Genomic DNA, 17,933 nt, shown 5'->3' with positions numbered 1-17,933 from the left:
ACAGCAAATGGGGAAGGGGAAGTGTCACAGACAGTGAGCATCAAGTTAATTTCATAAGAGACAATTCTTCATTGTGAGTGTGGGGTTTCTGCTCTGAGCTGGTTGCCCAGAGGTTGTGGGCTCTCCATCTTTCAAGACTTGCAAAGCTTGCTTAGGCAAGGCCCTGAGCAACCTCATTGAACTTCAAAATTATTTCTGTGCTAAATGTGTGTTAGGACTAGATGGCTTCTGCAGATATCTTCCGACCCTTTTTCTTCTCTCTTGTGATTCTGGATCAAGCAAGATTTAAGTTTTATGTAGCACATTACTCCTTAATGACAATATGTAAATGGATTGGATTGCAGACTAGATTTCCTAAACACTTCTTTCTGAAATGCCTTTAGAATCCTTGATTTAATGATTTGTTTGAATATTTTTCTTAATATTTTTCATGTTGTTGATTCTGTAGAGACTTAATTTTAATCCTTTTATTTTGTTTTTGAAAAACACTGTCAGAAATCAACCTCATAGTTGACCCAGAGGGCCTTGACTGACTTGAAAGTTTGTGTGGGTGTTGATGCCTGTCTGCTAAGATAGCTGTGCTGCTGCAGGTCAGTTTAGTAGACAGGCCAAATCTGCAACATGATGCTTCTTTTAGGTAGAAATACTTGCCATAGGTCAGCTTTGCTGATATAACAATCTTTGAATCTAACTCTAGAAAATAATTCTGTCTTGACTTGGTGCTGCTGTCTTCATAAGGTCTATTGGTGCTAATCATCAGATAAAACTTTGTTTCCCCAATGTACTTAACCGTCGTGAAATGAAATTTTGTTGGAGATTCTGTTTCTGCTGCATGTACTGTAGCTTTTTTTGTACAAGAATTTTTTTTAAAAAGAGAAAAATGTATTTAACATCAAGAAATGCATTTCTAGTTCCTTTATGTTTTATGGTGGGATCTTCTGCTATGATACCAAATAACGGTATGGTACTTGAGAGCTTTTGTTCTCAGAAAAAATATAGAGCTTTTTGCATAAATCAGTGGTATAGAGCCCAAAGCCAGCTGCAGCTCCCAGCTTTCCATACTCATTGTTTATTCTCTTAAAATAAATCATTTGACTTTGAGTTTTCATTAGTGACAGACTAAGCTGCCAATGTAAACATCGTAGGATTGAATATTTTGAAAGTTGTGTGTAATTTTGTGAAGGAACTAAACCCACAAGTGTCCGGAAGCAATGTAATGTTGCGTGTGTTTGAATAATATTTTGCAATGTTCATGAGAAAGGGAAGTAAGTATTTAGAACTTCAGTATTGGTGAAATGGTAACAGTTTATGTTTCCTAATTTTTGTTTACTGAAAATAATTCTTGACACATGGAGCTTTTGCTCAAGTTTCCATGCGAAGTTGATCCTGGAAGTAGGAGAGACACGTGTTACTGTACAGCCAAAAAATGCCATTACTTATAGTTAGGTAATCTTTCCATTTACTTTTGACAATACAATTGGGTTAGAATGAAAATGTTTTGGTTTTAAGTTGCAGAGTTTGGAGTCTATTTGTGAAATGCTAGACATCTTCAGTTTTTAAAAGAAATAATAAATAGTTCTCAGATTCTTGCAACTAATGTATGTTTATTAGAAGTGAAACCCATAAAGCTTAGAATTTTCACCTGTGATGTTCACCATCATTCTTTAAAATGCTTTTTCTTTATTAGTCCTCACTGTCAAATTATAATTTTCTTTGTTAACAGTGTGGGGATGATGACACATTTTGAACATAGGTCCATCCTGGGAGTATGCTAAGGTTTCTTAAAAAGGGAGGGATAAACCACTGTTTACACAGCAAGGGCAGTTTGGATGAGCCTGCACATTTAACACGGAGAAATAAATTCCTAATAAAATGTAGTACTTGTGGCTGCACTACTGAATGTTGTTTGTTTATTCTCTTTATTTTTCTTTTTCTACATGTAAATGCTGCAGACTTTTTGGTCATTTCAGTTCTCCTGTAACTTTAATTAGCAACAGTTATGAACAAAAAAGTAGGAAAGCAAATAAAATAAGTAGTTTTTAAAAAACAGACCCAGAAAGCATTTTTCTTTTGTATAAATATACTTGAAAATATCACTGAAGAATTTATGCGTATTGGTATGGATCTTGGTCTTGCTATAAAGGAAAGTAGAAAATTCCATTCCTTACTGCTTACATGTTAGGTTTGGAAGATCTTTTTTGTTTCTTTTCTGTAAAGATCTGAACAAGGTCTAAACATGTCAGTTGACACTGACCTGCTTCTGTAGTGTGAAACACACATTACTTGACTGATTAAGGTTTTTAAATTCCGTATATAAATTAGTAATTCTACTAATTTATATACTGAATGAATGGTTCTAGTATTGGATACTGATCAAAATTTTCTTGTTACAAAGTTGCAGGTAACAAACTTTAAAGAAAAATATATACTGATTATATATTTGTTTTATAGATCTTGGCAATAATGTTTAACTTGACTACATTTAATAAAGAATTAATGGGTAAATTTAGTATTGCTGATGCTTTCGATTGTTTAAGATACTTGATCTGTGTAATCAGGTTTTACATAAGCATGCTGAAAAGATGTTAAACTTTCAAAGGATCACGTTTTCATGTTTCTGGATGGCTTTGAGATGGGCAAACTGTTATGTTCTAAATGAAAAATGTTTTTTGTACTGTTTGATAGGTGAAGGATAGTGAACAGTGAGCTAGGTGAAGAGTCAGATACAGATGATAAAAAGCAGATTTGAGCTTTCTCTTAATTATTGCATCAGAAGTATTTAACTGTCATTCCAACAGAATGATAAATTTATCTGGAGCACAGTAATTCAGCAATGCAGCTGACAATATCAGTTAAAGATAAGTGGTTGTGAATTAGAATCTTCAGTGCAGGTGTTTCGAAACTGTAGCTTACAATTTCTTCGATCCTTTCCTTCATTTAATTTATTAAAACATTACTTGTTGGTTCGGAAGGTTTAACATGATGTTCTTTATTGTGCCCTGAAAATTTTGACCAGACCATTTTGTTCTATTCCTTGGAAATTTGTATTAGTTTAGGAAGTGTTTTGTTTCATGCTTGTTCCAAATTGAGATTTCTGGTTTTGTCTGCGGCTACTACATGATTAAAATAGCTGCTGTTCTTTCACAGGCCTATGAGGAGTACACCAGCAAGCTTGATGCTCTACAGCAGAGAGAACAGCAGTTACTGGAATCCATGGGGAATGGAACTGATTTCTCTGTCTCCAGCTCAGCTTCAACAGACACAGTTGCATCATTTTCCTCCTCTAGCCTCTTTCTAGCACCTTCATCCCTTTCAGTTTATCAAAACCCTGATATGTCACGGAATAACCCTAAGTCTCCACAGAAGCCTATTGTTAGAGTCTTCCTGCCCAACAAGCAAAGGACTGTGGTGAGTCAGTTTCTATTCATGTACTTGTAACCTCAATATTTCCTGTGTCTATCTCCCTCTGTATGCAAAAGTTAATTTAAGAGCTGAAAAAATACCTGGGTGGAGGTCAGAAGTGTCGTGATCACTGTGCTCTGCCACACTCAGTTGTTTTGATCTGTTGAATGTTTTTGACATGATTAACTCGAAAAAGTCCATTATAGCAATGATACAGAATACAAAACTTTCAGGAGTTTTGTAACTATGAAGATACCTCAAGAAATATTTTTCTCAAATCAGCTTTATTGGATAGATAGTAATTTACCATTTTACAATAGTTAGGAAGGGACAATAAGCTCTATTTCTTGTATTATACAAAACTATTGATTACTTTAACAGGACAAGATGGAGGAAGTATTTTCTGTGTTGTCAGAGTTACTAGAAGCACTGAATGCTTTAGAGCAAGAACCAGCCTCTTGTAGCTAAGAAGGGCTGTGCAGGATTGCTTGGGGTTTTTTTTGTTTTGGTTTGGTTTTTTTTTTATTTTATTTTTTCTTTCTCACTCATTATGGTAAGCATTTGTGTGGAGACCATGATGCTTTCAGGTCTTGTGTAGAGATCTGGCTAGGGGAGGGACATAGTTGGAATTAGAGAGGCCAAGAAGTGTTGCCCACAAACTGCTTGAAATCTGGCGTTTATCAGTTTTGACAATGTTACAGCGATTCTTGATGTCATGGAAGAGTAGTTCACTTCTTGCTGCTAGAGAAGGGATTTTTTTATCAGTTAAGAGCTGCCAACTGAAGAGCCTTGATATGTCCTTTAGAATAATACACTGCAAACTGTAATACATGAAATTATTGACAAACCATAGTCTAGGCTCTGTTTTGCAAGGCAGTTCATAATCCAAACTTAGCAGGAGAGCAGTGTTTCCAGAGAAGATGGGAAATGAATGGACAAGAAGTGTCCATGTCAAACCAGGGCATTTTGCAGCAGTCAGTCAGGTGTCAGCTATCTCTGGATTGTTACTCTCTGTTGAATTACAGTTGCTGGTAAAAAGAGGAAAACATCAACTGAGTAGTGCTGGGCGTTGGAGCACGTCCTCACCCTTTCTCCACTTTCCTTTCATCCTTCCCCCACCTCACTGAGGAAAAGACTTATAGTGGGAGCAACATTGTTATTTTCACCTTACTTTGTATTTTAATATTGCTTAATTATTCAAAATATTGCTGAAGATGAAAAGTAATATTTGAGTTTTGACCTAGAGAATGGGAATTTAAGGTAGTCTGTGACCACTGTGCAGAATGTACAGTGTAAAGCCAGGTGATTCTGTTGTCTGCCTGTTGAGGAAAGTCTAAGCACACAGTACTAGCTGCAGAATGAAATCTGGAGAGGTCTTGGATTTTGGAAGGACTTTGGTTTTTTCATGTGTTCTGTCCCACCCTGTCTGGCTATTTGAAGCCCCTGTCATAGGGCTCGTAAGTCGGTTTTGTTTCTTTCCTGTAAAGGATCACAGCATATCACTTCCTGCACTGTTCTGTGCATTACCCTTTTTGTCTCTCCTATGTGTTCTCCTGTCCTCTAACCCACATAATATAATTCACTCTTATTCGTCTCCCCTCATATGCAATACTCTTGTTCTGCTTCTTTGTTGCTCTCTTTTTACTTCGTCCTCAATCCTGTTTAATTTTTTGCAGCACTAGATGCTCTTTCTGGGTTATGGGAGGCAAACATGGTTTAACTTGCCTGTAGTCAGGGAGAGGTTCTTTCTTCTGGCCCCAGCTTTGTAGTGGAGGCTGAACACTATTTGCCTTACAGGTCCAGCTCTGCAGCTAGTTTCTAGCTTGCTTTGATTCTTTTTATTTCAGTTTTACACACTGCTTGGATCAAGTTGTGTTACTAAGTTCAACTTTTTTCCCCATTTTTTTCCATATACTAGTAAATTATCTCTGGTTTAGAGCTGAGAAATGGTGCTTATAGGAACTCTTGAGTGTAGGGGTTATTGGCCTTGGAGCCGAAGTTCATTTCTCTGAAGCTTGAACCAGTGCTCATTTTATTGACATAGCCAGGAATTTCTTGTGTGGCAACTCTTAATGTAATTACTTTGTTTTCAGTATTTACTGATCCTACAATATGTTGTTTCCATGTTGGAAACTATGGAAATGCCAGAAGCAACCAGAATTCAGATGAATCCTGGGGTGCATCAACCACAGCATCACTAGATAATTAGGAGAGGTGATTCTCCTCCTCTCCTCGAGTGTGGCCTCACCTTGAGCACTGTGTGCAGTTTTGGGTGCCACAATACAAGATTCTTGATTTACAGTGCAGCTTTAATGGCCAACACTCAGATGATAGGTTACTAACCTTAAAAACCATCCAGCATTTTTCAGTGAACACTGAAACTGCTTCCTTCATTCTCTCAGTGGATTGAGAGGTGTTGCACACATTTGTCTGCCTTGATAACCTGTGGCTTTTAAAGCAGACTATTGTATCTCACTTGTGCCCATTAACTGAGCCATTTGCTTATGTAGCTGTGATGGTAGTTTAGGGTGTTTGGGTATAAGGGGTGACTTGTGATGGGTTGAAGCAGGAAGGAGTTTCCTTGTGAAAATATATGATACCTGCCATTAGAGCCTTCCCCCTGCCCTAGTTCCCATTCCATATGGCTGTTAAAGCAAGTCTGATGTGTTCTACAATCAAGCTGGTGCCTGGGAGAGATATTGTTAAAGTAGCCTCCTACCCACCTCAACCACAGTTGCTTTCAATTAATATCTACTGCTGGAAGAAAATCTTGTTAATATCACAATAATAGTTTCAGTCTCTGTTTTCAGTTCACTTCAGGAGGGGAGACAAGTCAGATCCTAAGGAGTCTATTTTTGTCTGGGAATGCCATGACATTTCTTAAACTGACTTAAAGCGACTGGAATTGGGTTGTTAATGGAGAGCCAACCTCATTATTTATCTTTGATCACTCTGAAGCAACCCCAAGTACTACAACAGCCTTCTGCTATTTGTTTAGAGCTGCTAAAAATGCAGGAAATGGGGGGGAGTTGGTTGAATATCTTACATTTTTGACTAGCAACTGCCTTGTTAGTTGAGAGTTCTCAGTGTGTTATTGTTTGTGTAGGATCAAGCAAATACATCTGTTGGAGCTGACTCCAGTTCAAAGCATAATTTAAGGAAACCGGTGGAGTACAAAGAAATGAGACCATGGTGTTCAGTGCAAGTCATTGTAGTGCTGAGGCAGTGTAGCTGGGAAGTTTCTTTGTGTGTTTCATGATAAGGCAGTGTTGGACAAACCTTTTCCTAACAGAGGACAAGGTATGAAGGTGCTTGCCTGAAAGCCTGACGGGTCTGTGGCAGAGTCTACTGCTGCTGATCATTTGAAGTCAGCATTTTGATTCAACTGTCTACAGGACAGGGTTCAAAAGCAACTATTTTTTGAAAGCAAAACCAAATACTTGGCTTGGTTAGCTGGAAGGGAATCAATGAATAAGTAGTGTCTGAAATAAAAAGATTGTTTTCCTTGTCCTTGGCCTGGAAAGGGATGAAGAGAAGTTTCTTTCTCTGAACAACCTCCTAGAAGAAACAACAGATTGTTTTTTATTCTCTGTGCTGGCGTAATTTTATCCCCTCTAATGCAGAGAGAGAAACATGTATACGTCTTTCCTTAGTGGCTTTGCTCAACTGGCAAGTCACACATCCTTTGGAGAAGCATTCCACACAAATGTGACCCGGATAAGTCTGTGCAGGTGGGTTTGTTCCGTTTTGTTCTAGGCCAGAGAGAAGGATGCTGAAATCATAAAAGTGTAAGATGGTGGAAGTCACCCTGAGATGAAAAGTTGTTTTTTAGAGCAAGTTGATGAGACTTATCCAAGCAGTGGCAGAATTTAGGGAAATACTAGTTTAAAGCTTGTTTGGGTTAGGAATCTAAATGTCCATGGTGTGCATAGCAACAAATCTGCTAATTAAGGGAGCGCTTTTGGAGGTGGAAGGAAAGTAGATAAACTCTAATCTCCTGCTGGTTATTAGAAGTCTGAGAGATTGTTACATGCCAAGACTTGGTTTTGGTGAAAGGGAGGTAGCCTTGACTGGAAGTAGGTGGTAGTGTGTTGGCATAAAAGCAAGTTATTATTTACTGGTGAGATTTCTGAGAGAATGCACAGAGCTGTCAGGGAACACAGCCTTTGGGCATTCTTAGCAGTGATGTGGATGAGGATTTTTTTTCAAAATTGTATGATTGAATGTGCATGCAGAAAGAAAAGAGACAAGACAGCGCTCATGCAAATGAACATAAGTAGACACATACCTGGTTGTTGAGAAGGGACAGTAATTCAAGGAGAATGCTGGTTACCAACTGATGTAGAGGTACGGGACAAATATGATAACTTCAGATTTATGTAAGAGGAAGAAAATGTTGAAAAAGTTGTAAATTAACTGAAGGAGTTTGGACAATGAACATAAAAAGCTTTCTATGAGTGTGAAGAATACAGGAATATGGTCTTTGCATGTAGGGCGAGATTTAAGCATTTTGTGTGATTGCTTTGAGTTCTGTGCTTTTTATTTATTTCTTTTTCCTTTTTTTAATTTGAGGGTTGGGGGAATGTTTTTTGAGGACCTGGGTAATGTATTGTGCATCAATTTTTAAATGCTGAGTTTGGGATAAGGAAAAAATCTCCATTTCCAATTGCAAAAACAGTTCCAATTTTTGCTCTGTGAAAGTTGACAAAGTAGTTAAATTTATTTAGGGATTTCTTCAATTAGATTGCTTGCTCACTGTAGATCTTAAGGCACTAGCAAGAATTTTTAGACAATTTTCCTGTAGCCCATCAGGTGAGGCTGTTATCCTCTCTTGGAAGAAAGCTTTCTGAAACCTGTAATGAAGTAAACATTTTGTGGACATATCTGGAGTATCTCTCTGTCATAATGGAAGAGCACAAGAATAGGTCAGGCATGTATGATATTTTCCATGGGTTGTCTTCCAAATTTGAGCAATTTATCACTCAGGAATTTGATGAGTTTAAGTGTTTTCTATTTGGAAACCCTTTGTTCAGCCTCCATTAAATAAAGCTATGGATGCTAGAAATTTATGTCTTGTGATGAGGAATTCCTTGGGCATGGTTATGTGTAGTATGAGTAATCATGTTCTGTGTTGGTCTTTAAATGTGCCACATGCTACTTCATACTGAGTGAAATAAAAGCTTCTGAGAAAAGCTATTTAACACAAGGCCTGGTATAAAAAGAAGTAGCTAAAACTAGTCATAACTCTGCTGAGGAACAATATTAGGAGGTTTTTGATGTTGTAGTGAAGTTCTAGTAAAAGAAAGAGAATTCTAGGAAAGAAGAGAATGCAGTAAGAGGGCTTCTGACTCAAGTACTTTATGAACAAGATTATACAACTTGATGAATAGCAGCTCTGAATGATTTTGATTACCCAAGAAATCCCTCCTGGACAAGTACTTAGAGTGGGGGAAAAAAGTCTGAAGGCAAATAAACTCTCTTGAACGATGATATGGAGCATGCAGAGTTACAGGAAAACAGTGTTGAAGTGTAAGAAATGATGGGCATTTGAAAGCCATCAGGTGGTGATAGGTCTTGTGCTTCATCTCTGGTCTGTTGCTGCCTTCTGCACATTACTAGCTTCCAGAGGAAGTGTTCCCTTCATGTCTTCTGGTCTTGGTGGAGTGGCTGTGAGGGTGGTAAGGAATCTCCACTGCTCTCCCCAGTTGCATTTATAAAGGATCCTCTCCCAGTTCCAGTGCCCTTTCTCTTTCTGTCAACATGGGAAAGGACTGGATTTGGTCAATTTGAATTCTTTTTTCTGTCTGTAGTAGTCTGAGTGGGGACAGGGAAGCAAGGGGGAACAAAAAACAAAATAGATGCTGTACATGCTTTGGGAAAGCTTGGTGGCCTCCAAATAGTTCAGTTGCCTCCAGATTCTTGATAGGGTCAAATCATTGTTTGTTATCACCTACCACAAGGTCAAAAAATTTCCATAGTAACTTCTAAACTGAAAGTAATACTTCAGGTAACAAAAAAAGCTACCCTTTCTTCCATGTTCAACTATAGAATATCGTGTGGGTTTTGGTTGTTCTTTGTTTTGCTTTATTTTGAAGTTTAACAGTAATTAGAGGTGCTCTGTGTAGAAACTCGGCATAGATCTGGGCCAGTAAAGCTTTTCCACTTGATTTTGTGTTGGTTTGCTTCATATGTGTCTCACAGTTACACACATATTGGAAAATTAATGGAAGTTCTCAAAATGTGAATGTGAGACTGAGTTTTCAGAAGTGACAATTTGTATGTTTAAGAGTTAAAGGAACTAAACAGGACTGAGAATGCTGTGCATGGGGATAATTCTTGTGTCTCACTCTTGTCACACCTTGGTTTATTAGTACATCTGCCTTTTAATTAGGCAAGCAATCATGTGATCTCTGCAGTCATGAAGACTAGAAGAATAAGCTATTTTTATTCTATGTAAATTCTTAGCATAAATTAATTCATCATGCATGCACAATTGGAATCCTTCAAATATTCTGTTTTTAAATCTGGTACTTGATTCATTTCGAGTTCAGATTTGCATCTTGCTTTCTGTACTTTATGCTGTGGGTTTGTGCCTCAAGCTTGCTGAGTAGTAAGCACTGGATTTCTGTAGGCATTTAAGCTGCCCTACCAGTTTCACCTGTCAAGTGTAAGGAAAATTCAGAGAAGGGATGTTCAGGCACCTGAATAAACCAGTTTCTTGCTTTTAATTACACACCTGGTTTGACATTAGGCTTTTCTAATCAAAAATATGATTAAAACCTCCCATGTTATATCAAACATGCAACAGAAATTGAGTTTATTTTTAGCCTATGCCAATGGCTGGTTGCTGAATGTATCTGAATACTCTGGAATTTTATGCATCTTATTAACAGTCTGGTGACATAAAGTAAATGGTTGTTTACTTTCAAGTAAACTTAACTTGATACTTCTGTATCACTAGGAAAATTTATTCCATCACTGATTAAATTGTCTTTTATCTTTCCTCGGGAGTTTTCTTTCTTTTGTCCTTCCAATTCTCTTCTCCATTTCCACTGAGGAGGGAGTGAGCACCAGCTGGGTGGTGCTTAGCTGCCTGCCAGGGATAACTCACCACAAGCTACCCTCAAATGCTGGATAAATTCAAAGGCATATGTGTTGAAAAGAGGATAATTTAATCTACTACAGTTTTATTGACACACTGTCTTAGATTGCAAAGGGAAACAATATTGAAAACTTGCCATTATAAAACTGATGACTTGTCATCTGGAATGCCATGTGCAACATTGAATGCTGGTTTTTACTCAAGTAAAGAGTGTTTAGCGATTCCTTATGAGATGGAAAGTCTGGCTGTAGAAAGCAGTGAAGGCTAGAAAAAAATACTGTTTGGAGCATATTTCTTTTACTTCATAATGTGCTAGGCAGACACTCAATGTAATGGAATGCAAGTCACAAATCTGAAATTTATTATAATAAATGTTTTAATTCCGTGTCTAGTAAGTCATAATAAAATTCATGCTTCTTGTGTTGTTTAAGCAAACTAGCTAACGAGAGTTTTAATATTTGTAGAGAATGTGTATACTACCTGAGATGGAAGTATCTATTTGGTTTTAGGATCAGTTGCAACAGTTTAGAGAAGGATGTGAATTTTAGCCCTTCTGCTACAGTTTCTTGGCCCCACACTGCTTTTAAAGCACTTGGAGTGTGATCAGCTGGGACAGGACTCTACAAAAGTGAACTCTGGGTGTGACCTATTACAGATATATTTGAACTGTTTTTTACCTTAAATTTCTAATGCATGTGGGTTTTGGTTTGGAGAGCAGCCAGCTGACTTTTTTGTCTCTTGCACAGAAACCACAAGGTCCTGAGGTTTTATGTCCATAAAGTGGCTACAGATATTTTTCTAGATGAGTATTTCTTGCAAGTTTGAAGTCTAGAGCCATATTTTCCACACTTTATTTTACTAGTAGATCACTGTCAACCTTCACAGTTTCTGCCACTGCTATTGACTCTAACTAAAATTTGAAGATGGTGGTCTGCTCTCTACTGTCCCCTTTAAAATGACCAGTGCTCTTCTGAACACAGTTTGGGAGCTCTCTCTCAAAAGCTTTAAAAATTGTATGTGGAGGCCATTGATTAGACACAACAGGTTTCATCCAGTGTGGCTGAGTGATGGTGCATTCTTGAGAAAATATTTCTTCATTGATATAAGTCAGTCTGTTGGTTTCTACAAGTGAATACACTTAATTTCATTGGAGGTGCCAATGGGTGTTGGTAACCCATCTCTTTGCAAGTTAAATGGAATACATTTGATTGAATGGTAACAGCTTTGTAAAATGGGTAAATTCTGTTCAATTTCCCATGGAAACAAGATTTAATGCAATGAAACTCTCATTTGTCTCACTAATATGCTTCATTAAGAATTTATTTTCTTGCTTCTTTCTCCTGGAAGCTGGACAGAGCTTCATGTCCTGCTATCCAGAACAACTGTTTCTGAAAGCTGTGTTGTTTTCTCAAGGATGTGATGTTCAGTGCCATCTTATGTCCTTTTTGACACAAAGGAGGATAATCTTATCTGTTAGTGGTGTAAGAAGTAGCTGACTGATTTGGTGAAATACTTGTCCTCCATAGGCAAGATGAGAAATTAAATGTGGATCTCATGTTTGGATTTTAGCAGAAAACCTGATGTGTTGGAAGGCCAAACTAATTATTTGGCAAAAGTATAGTTTGGCCTAATTTTCTCCCAACACATTGAATTCTGTGACATGTGGCTGAAATTTTTTACTCTTGGATATCAGATATGGAGAGGAAAAAAGTGTGATCTTTCAGGGTGTATATGTTGTGGTAAGCAAATAAATACATTGAGGTGATATTTCAAATCCATTCTACATGGCATATTTCCACTATTGTACCCTGTAGTCTGCTTGTTTGGAATTACTCTGAAGCTCTAAGGTATGTTACACATACCTTACATACCATACATACATTACACTTGGCTACAGTGAGCTGAACAGCAGTGCTACACTGAGGGAAAAATAAAGCCAACTAACTAGTTTTGAGAAGTATAATACTGAATATTCAGGGCTGACCAGCCCCTACACTTTCAGAGAATACCTTTGCATTGCTTTTTTGGAGTACTTCTCAGTCTCTTTATTGCTCTAAAACATTGGAAACTACAGTGGTGTAAAGAAACATTTTTAACTTACTGAGACTATGCCAGTTTCTAGTCTGATGTTAGAAAAGTGATGTAAGAGTTATTTAGGGACGTAGCCCTGAATTTCTTACTGAATTGGGAATGACCTGATTTACAGGAATAAATGATTTATTATGCATTGCTTAAATGCTTGTGGCTGCAGTGCTAAATATATATCAATAATATTGTTACAAATACTTACTGTCCCTAGAAATAGTTCAGGTGAGTAAAAGAAATGAGGACATTAAGGGCTATAGTTCTGTTTAATCTGTCTAGGTAATAAGACTGCTTTGAGAATTTCTGCAATCTGGACTCATTTTCATTTTTTTTCCTTGGGGCTTAACATTAGCAAACTTGAGCATGTGTTTTGGTGTCTCCCTGAATTGCTGCTTGTCCAAATTAGGATGCTCAAGTAAATTATCTTCTCTGGTATATTATTAATCTACACACTGAACACACCTTGCAGTCTATGTTGGCGGCTTCTATGCTGTTTCTTAGTGTTATATAGCCCACACTTTCATACTCTTCACTTTTGAAAGTTGCTTGCTGAATCAAGGTTCTAATTGCTATAAAAACCTAAGCCTTTTATGATCTACAAATCTTATGTATGTAAGTAACCTAAAAAGAAATACCTGAACGATCACAATTTGGAAGTACATCCCCTAGCTCAATAATACGAGTTTCTAGGTGGAGTTAACCATTGTGAAACACTTGGATTCTTAGTTATAAAACAGAGGGATCAAGAGATAGTGGATCAGTGCAAACAAAATGGATTTTGAATAATATTAAACATCCTATGTTTCAATAAAACACCAATTTTGTTCAGTGTATTGGGTTGCAGGCATAAGAGTGCTGTGTGTTTTGGAGTAGATGAGAAATTTTCTCCTGGGGAATTCATTTTGTTAAAAAATGCTGATGTGATTCAGTTAAAATGCTCTGTGGGAATCCTGGCAAAACTCTTGATGGAATTGATAAACCCTCCTTGGTGCCTTCCTGCTGTGCTGGAGCTGCCGGCTCCTGGCAGGCACTCGGAGGCTGCACCATATGGGGCTCCTGCTCCCTGCTCCCCTCCCAGGCTGTGGGGCCACACTCCCTCCCTCTGCCTGGGGGTGAGGAAGAAGCTGTTCCATAACTCCTGCTTTGGAGTCAGCAGGAGTCTGTTAGCCAGGGAAACAAAAAAACTGGTTTTGGTTTTTGTTTTTCTAAAGACTGAGTTGGTCTCCAAATCACTTTCTTGGAACCAGCTTTTTCTTTAACTTTGCCATAATTTGGGGATGAAAAGAAGCTGGGGGCAAAAAGAGGTGTCAGAGGGAATGCTTTATAGCAGGCACTAGTAGGCACTGAAGGAGGGGGCTGAAGGGCTACATGCACAGATGGTGATAGACCGTGCTGTACCAGTCTGGGAAAATGATTAATCGATACTACAGGGACTTATTCTAGCACTAAGTTCTTTTAATTTGGCCTTATGTTTCTGTGCTCAGGAGTTCTGTAAGAGAATGTTCTAAATGTGATGCTGATTCAGGATCATGATGGTTTTTGAAAGTAATAAAAAGAGTTCTTTGGGTTTTAGCTGGATCTTGATGCATATGGCAATGAAGAGAACAAATGTTCTACCCATGTTTCTAATTGCAAGTTGCATAAATATGGCTTGGATTTTAATTAAGGGGACTTGGGATAATAATACTGAGGAATAGGAAAGGATAAGTGAGCAGGATGTTGAATGCACATTTTTCATAGTCCTGTTGCACTTTATGTGTTGCTTTAGGTAACCTTCATTCTCATACTTCCCAAATTTTAAGAGTTTGCATTTCCAACTTTATTGATCTCTTAAAAGAAACCCTGTAACTTCATGAATCTTACTTTTGACAGACTTAAAAGGAAAAGTAAACTACACCAGTGTAATTAATTAATAGTATTGGAACTTTGAGGTTCCTGATCCATTTCTTTTCTTCATGAGTTACTGGAGGATGTTGTCATCATTTATGGAGGATCAGTGCTGAAATAAGAAAATGTTTTCCAGTGACCACAGGACTGCTTATCTCTAATGTTAGTCATCTTCCTACTTCTTGACTTTTCCTCCTTGTTGTGTTCCACTCCCTCACACAAGTCAAGATTTTACTAACCTTGTTTATTTTAATACTTAACTCCATTGGAATTTTCTGCCTAAGCTATAACCTCTTTCTACTCTGTGCTGGGTTCTATTGCTGCTCTTAGGCACTTCCTTCCCTCTGATGTTCCTTGTTCAAAACATGCCGCCTTTTCTCCCAGTCACAGCTTGAAAGTTTCCTGTTCAGGACATAGTTCCAGTACTTCCCCAGGTGTTGGCAAACAGTTCTCCCTGCAAGGTGGTTCATCACATCTTTTTTTTCCTGCCCTCAGACTCAGCTCTTCAGTCTGTCCTCCAGCTGTCTTGCTTGTTTGATTCACACCAACCTGCTGATCACAATTCCCACCCCCAGTGTACACATGCTTTCCCTGCATGTTCAGTTCTTGAAGTTTGTCCTGACCCTCTCCTCCCATTTCTCCTTCATGTCCCACCTCTTTCCTGACTCTTTTCATTTCCCTTTTCATCCCCAACATCTGTCTGCCACCTTTGCAGTATTTCAGTTTCTTCTGCTGCTGTGGATGTCAGTGGTGAAGTGACTGTGGTTGCTGGAAAGGTAGACACGAATTGTCTGTTGAGTTGTCACTCATTACATGAGTTTTCTGTGTCAACCTCAATCCAGCAGGAGCTACACTTCTAGGAAAAGCAGCCTTGAGCCAAAGAACACTTGCTTCCTCCTTTGAAATGGCTCATGATTGGATTTAATGTGTGTGGGAGGTTGAGCACACCTGAAATCCTCAGATTGTAGTCAGATTCTTAAAAATATTTACTCTCTATTTGTAAATATACATGTTGGAGGCACAGAGAAGGATACTGAGGGGGACAGACTGGTTCTTTTAGGGATCTTTGGCAGAATGATGATGGTACTAAATCATAGGGACAATTAAAGAATTAATTTCTTAACAAGATATGATTAGTATAGCACAGAATTTGTTGTTAGAGCGGCACATGAGTTGTACAAGAAGAATCAATACTGTGCAATTTATAAGATAATTACTGAATTTATAATGCAACTTCACTTATAATTTCTAATCACCTTTGTAGATCAAGATAAATCTTTAATACATGTTTTGCTGTACCAATACAACAATCATAATTCACACTTAACATTTGTATGAAAGAATATGAGTCACGCCCTCTATCCTTGGAGAAAGGAGAGGAGTTCCTTACTAAGGAGTAAGTTTAAATAAAAAGATGCATTAAAGAAGAATGCAATGTGTAAACCAAAGTCACCTAAGGCTGAATATCAAGATTGTAAAGTAGTATGCTATAGGATGTCTTTTACAACGAATTAAGAAAAATTATCTTTTTTAAAATGTTTGTGTTGACCACATGAAATGCACAAATGTCTTGTAAAGAGGCACTCTCATGTTTATGGGAGGAAGATGGTGAACCAAAATATTCCTTTAATTTTTGTCTTCTGAAAGTGTGTATGTTTGAGTTCTAGAAATGCAATATATAGTCTAACCTCAAGTGGTGTTCACAAAGCTACTTGAAACAGGCTGCTACTTCGCACTGTCATGCTTAAGTAGGACATAGAGCCCCTAAATACCCATGGAAATTTAAATACAGGGAACAAAAACTAGGCTTCGATCCAAAGCCAGTTGAAGCTGATTAAAAGACTGCTTTTGGCTACTGAGTGCTCTGGCTTAAGCCACTTGCAAGCTTGATTTGAGTTTCAGGTGTTCAGACAGACTTGTCAGGTTTGTTAAGTTTCTGTTTTTTCCTTCTGATTTGTATTCGAGGTACTGTCCATGATTATAGGAGAGATCCCAGTGTGTACAGTGCCTGAAGCCTTACAATTTTTCATTACTGGGTTCTAAAAATAGTTAGTAGATAATACTCAATACCTTAACTATACTTAATCACCAGATCATGTATTCTTATTTTTTATGGCTTGACGCTGTACACTGTTAAATCACAGGTACACCCAGTTGTGTAAGATAGGCCCACAATTAGAATAGAGGTGAGGAAAATACCTTTACATAGTTTGCAGTTCTTGATTTGGCTAGTTTTAATGTGCTCCTCCATTCTTCCCATCCTGTTAGTTATCTAAACTTTGCAAGCTAGGAAACAGAAGAGAGCAATGTTGTTCATGTAAGATATGTCTGTAGAGTTACAGATACAGGTTAAAGTGAGAGGTGATGGCCTGCCTGACTCAGATGACTGTTTTGTTTCACTTGTTTGCATGCTTATCTTCTGTTTTAGAAATAGAAAATAAAATATTTACATTTTATGGTAATGGTTTTTTGAGTGCAGTCCAAGTTAGTTCCTTCACTTTATTTCACTTGGCATGTTTCCCCACTTATGTTCAGAGCAGCCTGTAAAATTAAAGCTGGATGTAATTATTAGCTCTCTGTGTGCTATGTCTCCAGTTTCTTCCAGTTGAGAAAGTTGGAAATTCACTTTTGGAGTTGAGTGAAGATTGTGTTCCAAATGTTAATAGAAGTGTAGAGTTTGTTGTCTCTTCTAGCTGAGCCATTTTCTTCATGTACTACTACATTTCATGTACTATTCAGCAATAAAATTTTCCTCAGGACAACAATGGCTTTGGAAAACTCTGACCTACAATTCTGTAAAGCATCCTGAAATATGGGTTTTAGCACTTGAGGGTGAAAATGTTTGCATCAGTTTAGGGGGATAAATTAGAAATTGTTTTAACTCATTTCTTTTGTATTTGATCTCTAGGTTCCAGCAAGATGTGGAGTGACAGTCCGAGACAGCCTAAAAAAAGCGCTGATGATGAGAGGTCTTATTCCAGAATGCTGTGCTGTTTACAGAATACAAGATGGGTATGATTTGTGGGGGATGCTTTATTGCTCATAGAATCTCTTATTGGAGCTACCCAGGATCACCAGTTCTATCCAGAAGTTGTTTACAAAGTTTAGAATTTTATGATACTTTGCGCTAAACAATTTTCACATCACAGACATGTTGAGAAGAATGTCTAGGAAAAGGCTCAGGCATAATATTGAGTAATATGAGATTGTGGCAAAGCACTCATTAATCAAACTCATGCTAACCAAACAAGTATTAAGCAGGTGGTCTTAACTTCTTGGTTTTGTTTCATTTATCTATAATGCGTTCTTAACTAAACACAGAGTTCCCTTGGGAGGAAAAAAAGTTTTCAGCCCTAAAAATTTGAATATTATCTTCACGTCCACAATTAGCCATCTCTGTGGAACTCTTACACAACAGGTACCTTCACAAACACTTTATTTAATCAAAAAGCCATCT

At 37.7% G+C, this 17,933-nt stretch overlaps 1 protein-coding gene across 1 annotated transcript in view; it reads left to right on the top strand.

Moving 5' to 3' along the window:
• LOC131591673 (serine/threonine-protein kinase B-raf) overlaps window positions 1–17,933 on the top strand; it is an 81,575-nt gene that overhangs the window by 24,359 nt on the left and 39,283 nt on the right. Inside the window, exons 3-4 of the mRNA XM_058862602.1 lie at window positions 3,148–3,408; window positions 17,385–17,488. Of these exons, the coding sequence (XP_058718585.1) occupies window positions 3,148–3,408; window positions 17,385–17,488 (365 nt within the window). The remainder of the gene's footprint in view (window positions 1–3,147; window positions 3,409–17,384; window positions 17,489–17,933) is intronic.

This window comes from Poecile atricapillus, chromosome W, assembly GCF_030490865.1.
Source record: "Poecile atricapillus isolate bPoeAtr1 chromosome W, bPoeAtr1.hap1, whole genome shotgun sequence".
In the NCBI taxonomy this organism is placed as follows: Eukaryota; Metazoa; Chordata; class Aves; order Passeriformes; family Paridae; genus Poecile; species Poecile atricapillus.
This window is presented reverse-complemented; position numbering and strand designations above follow the sequence as displayed.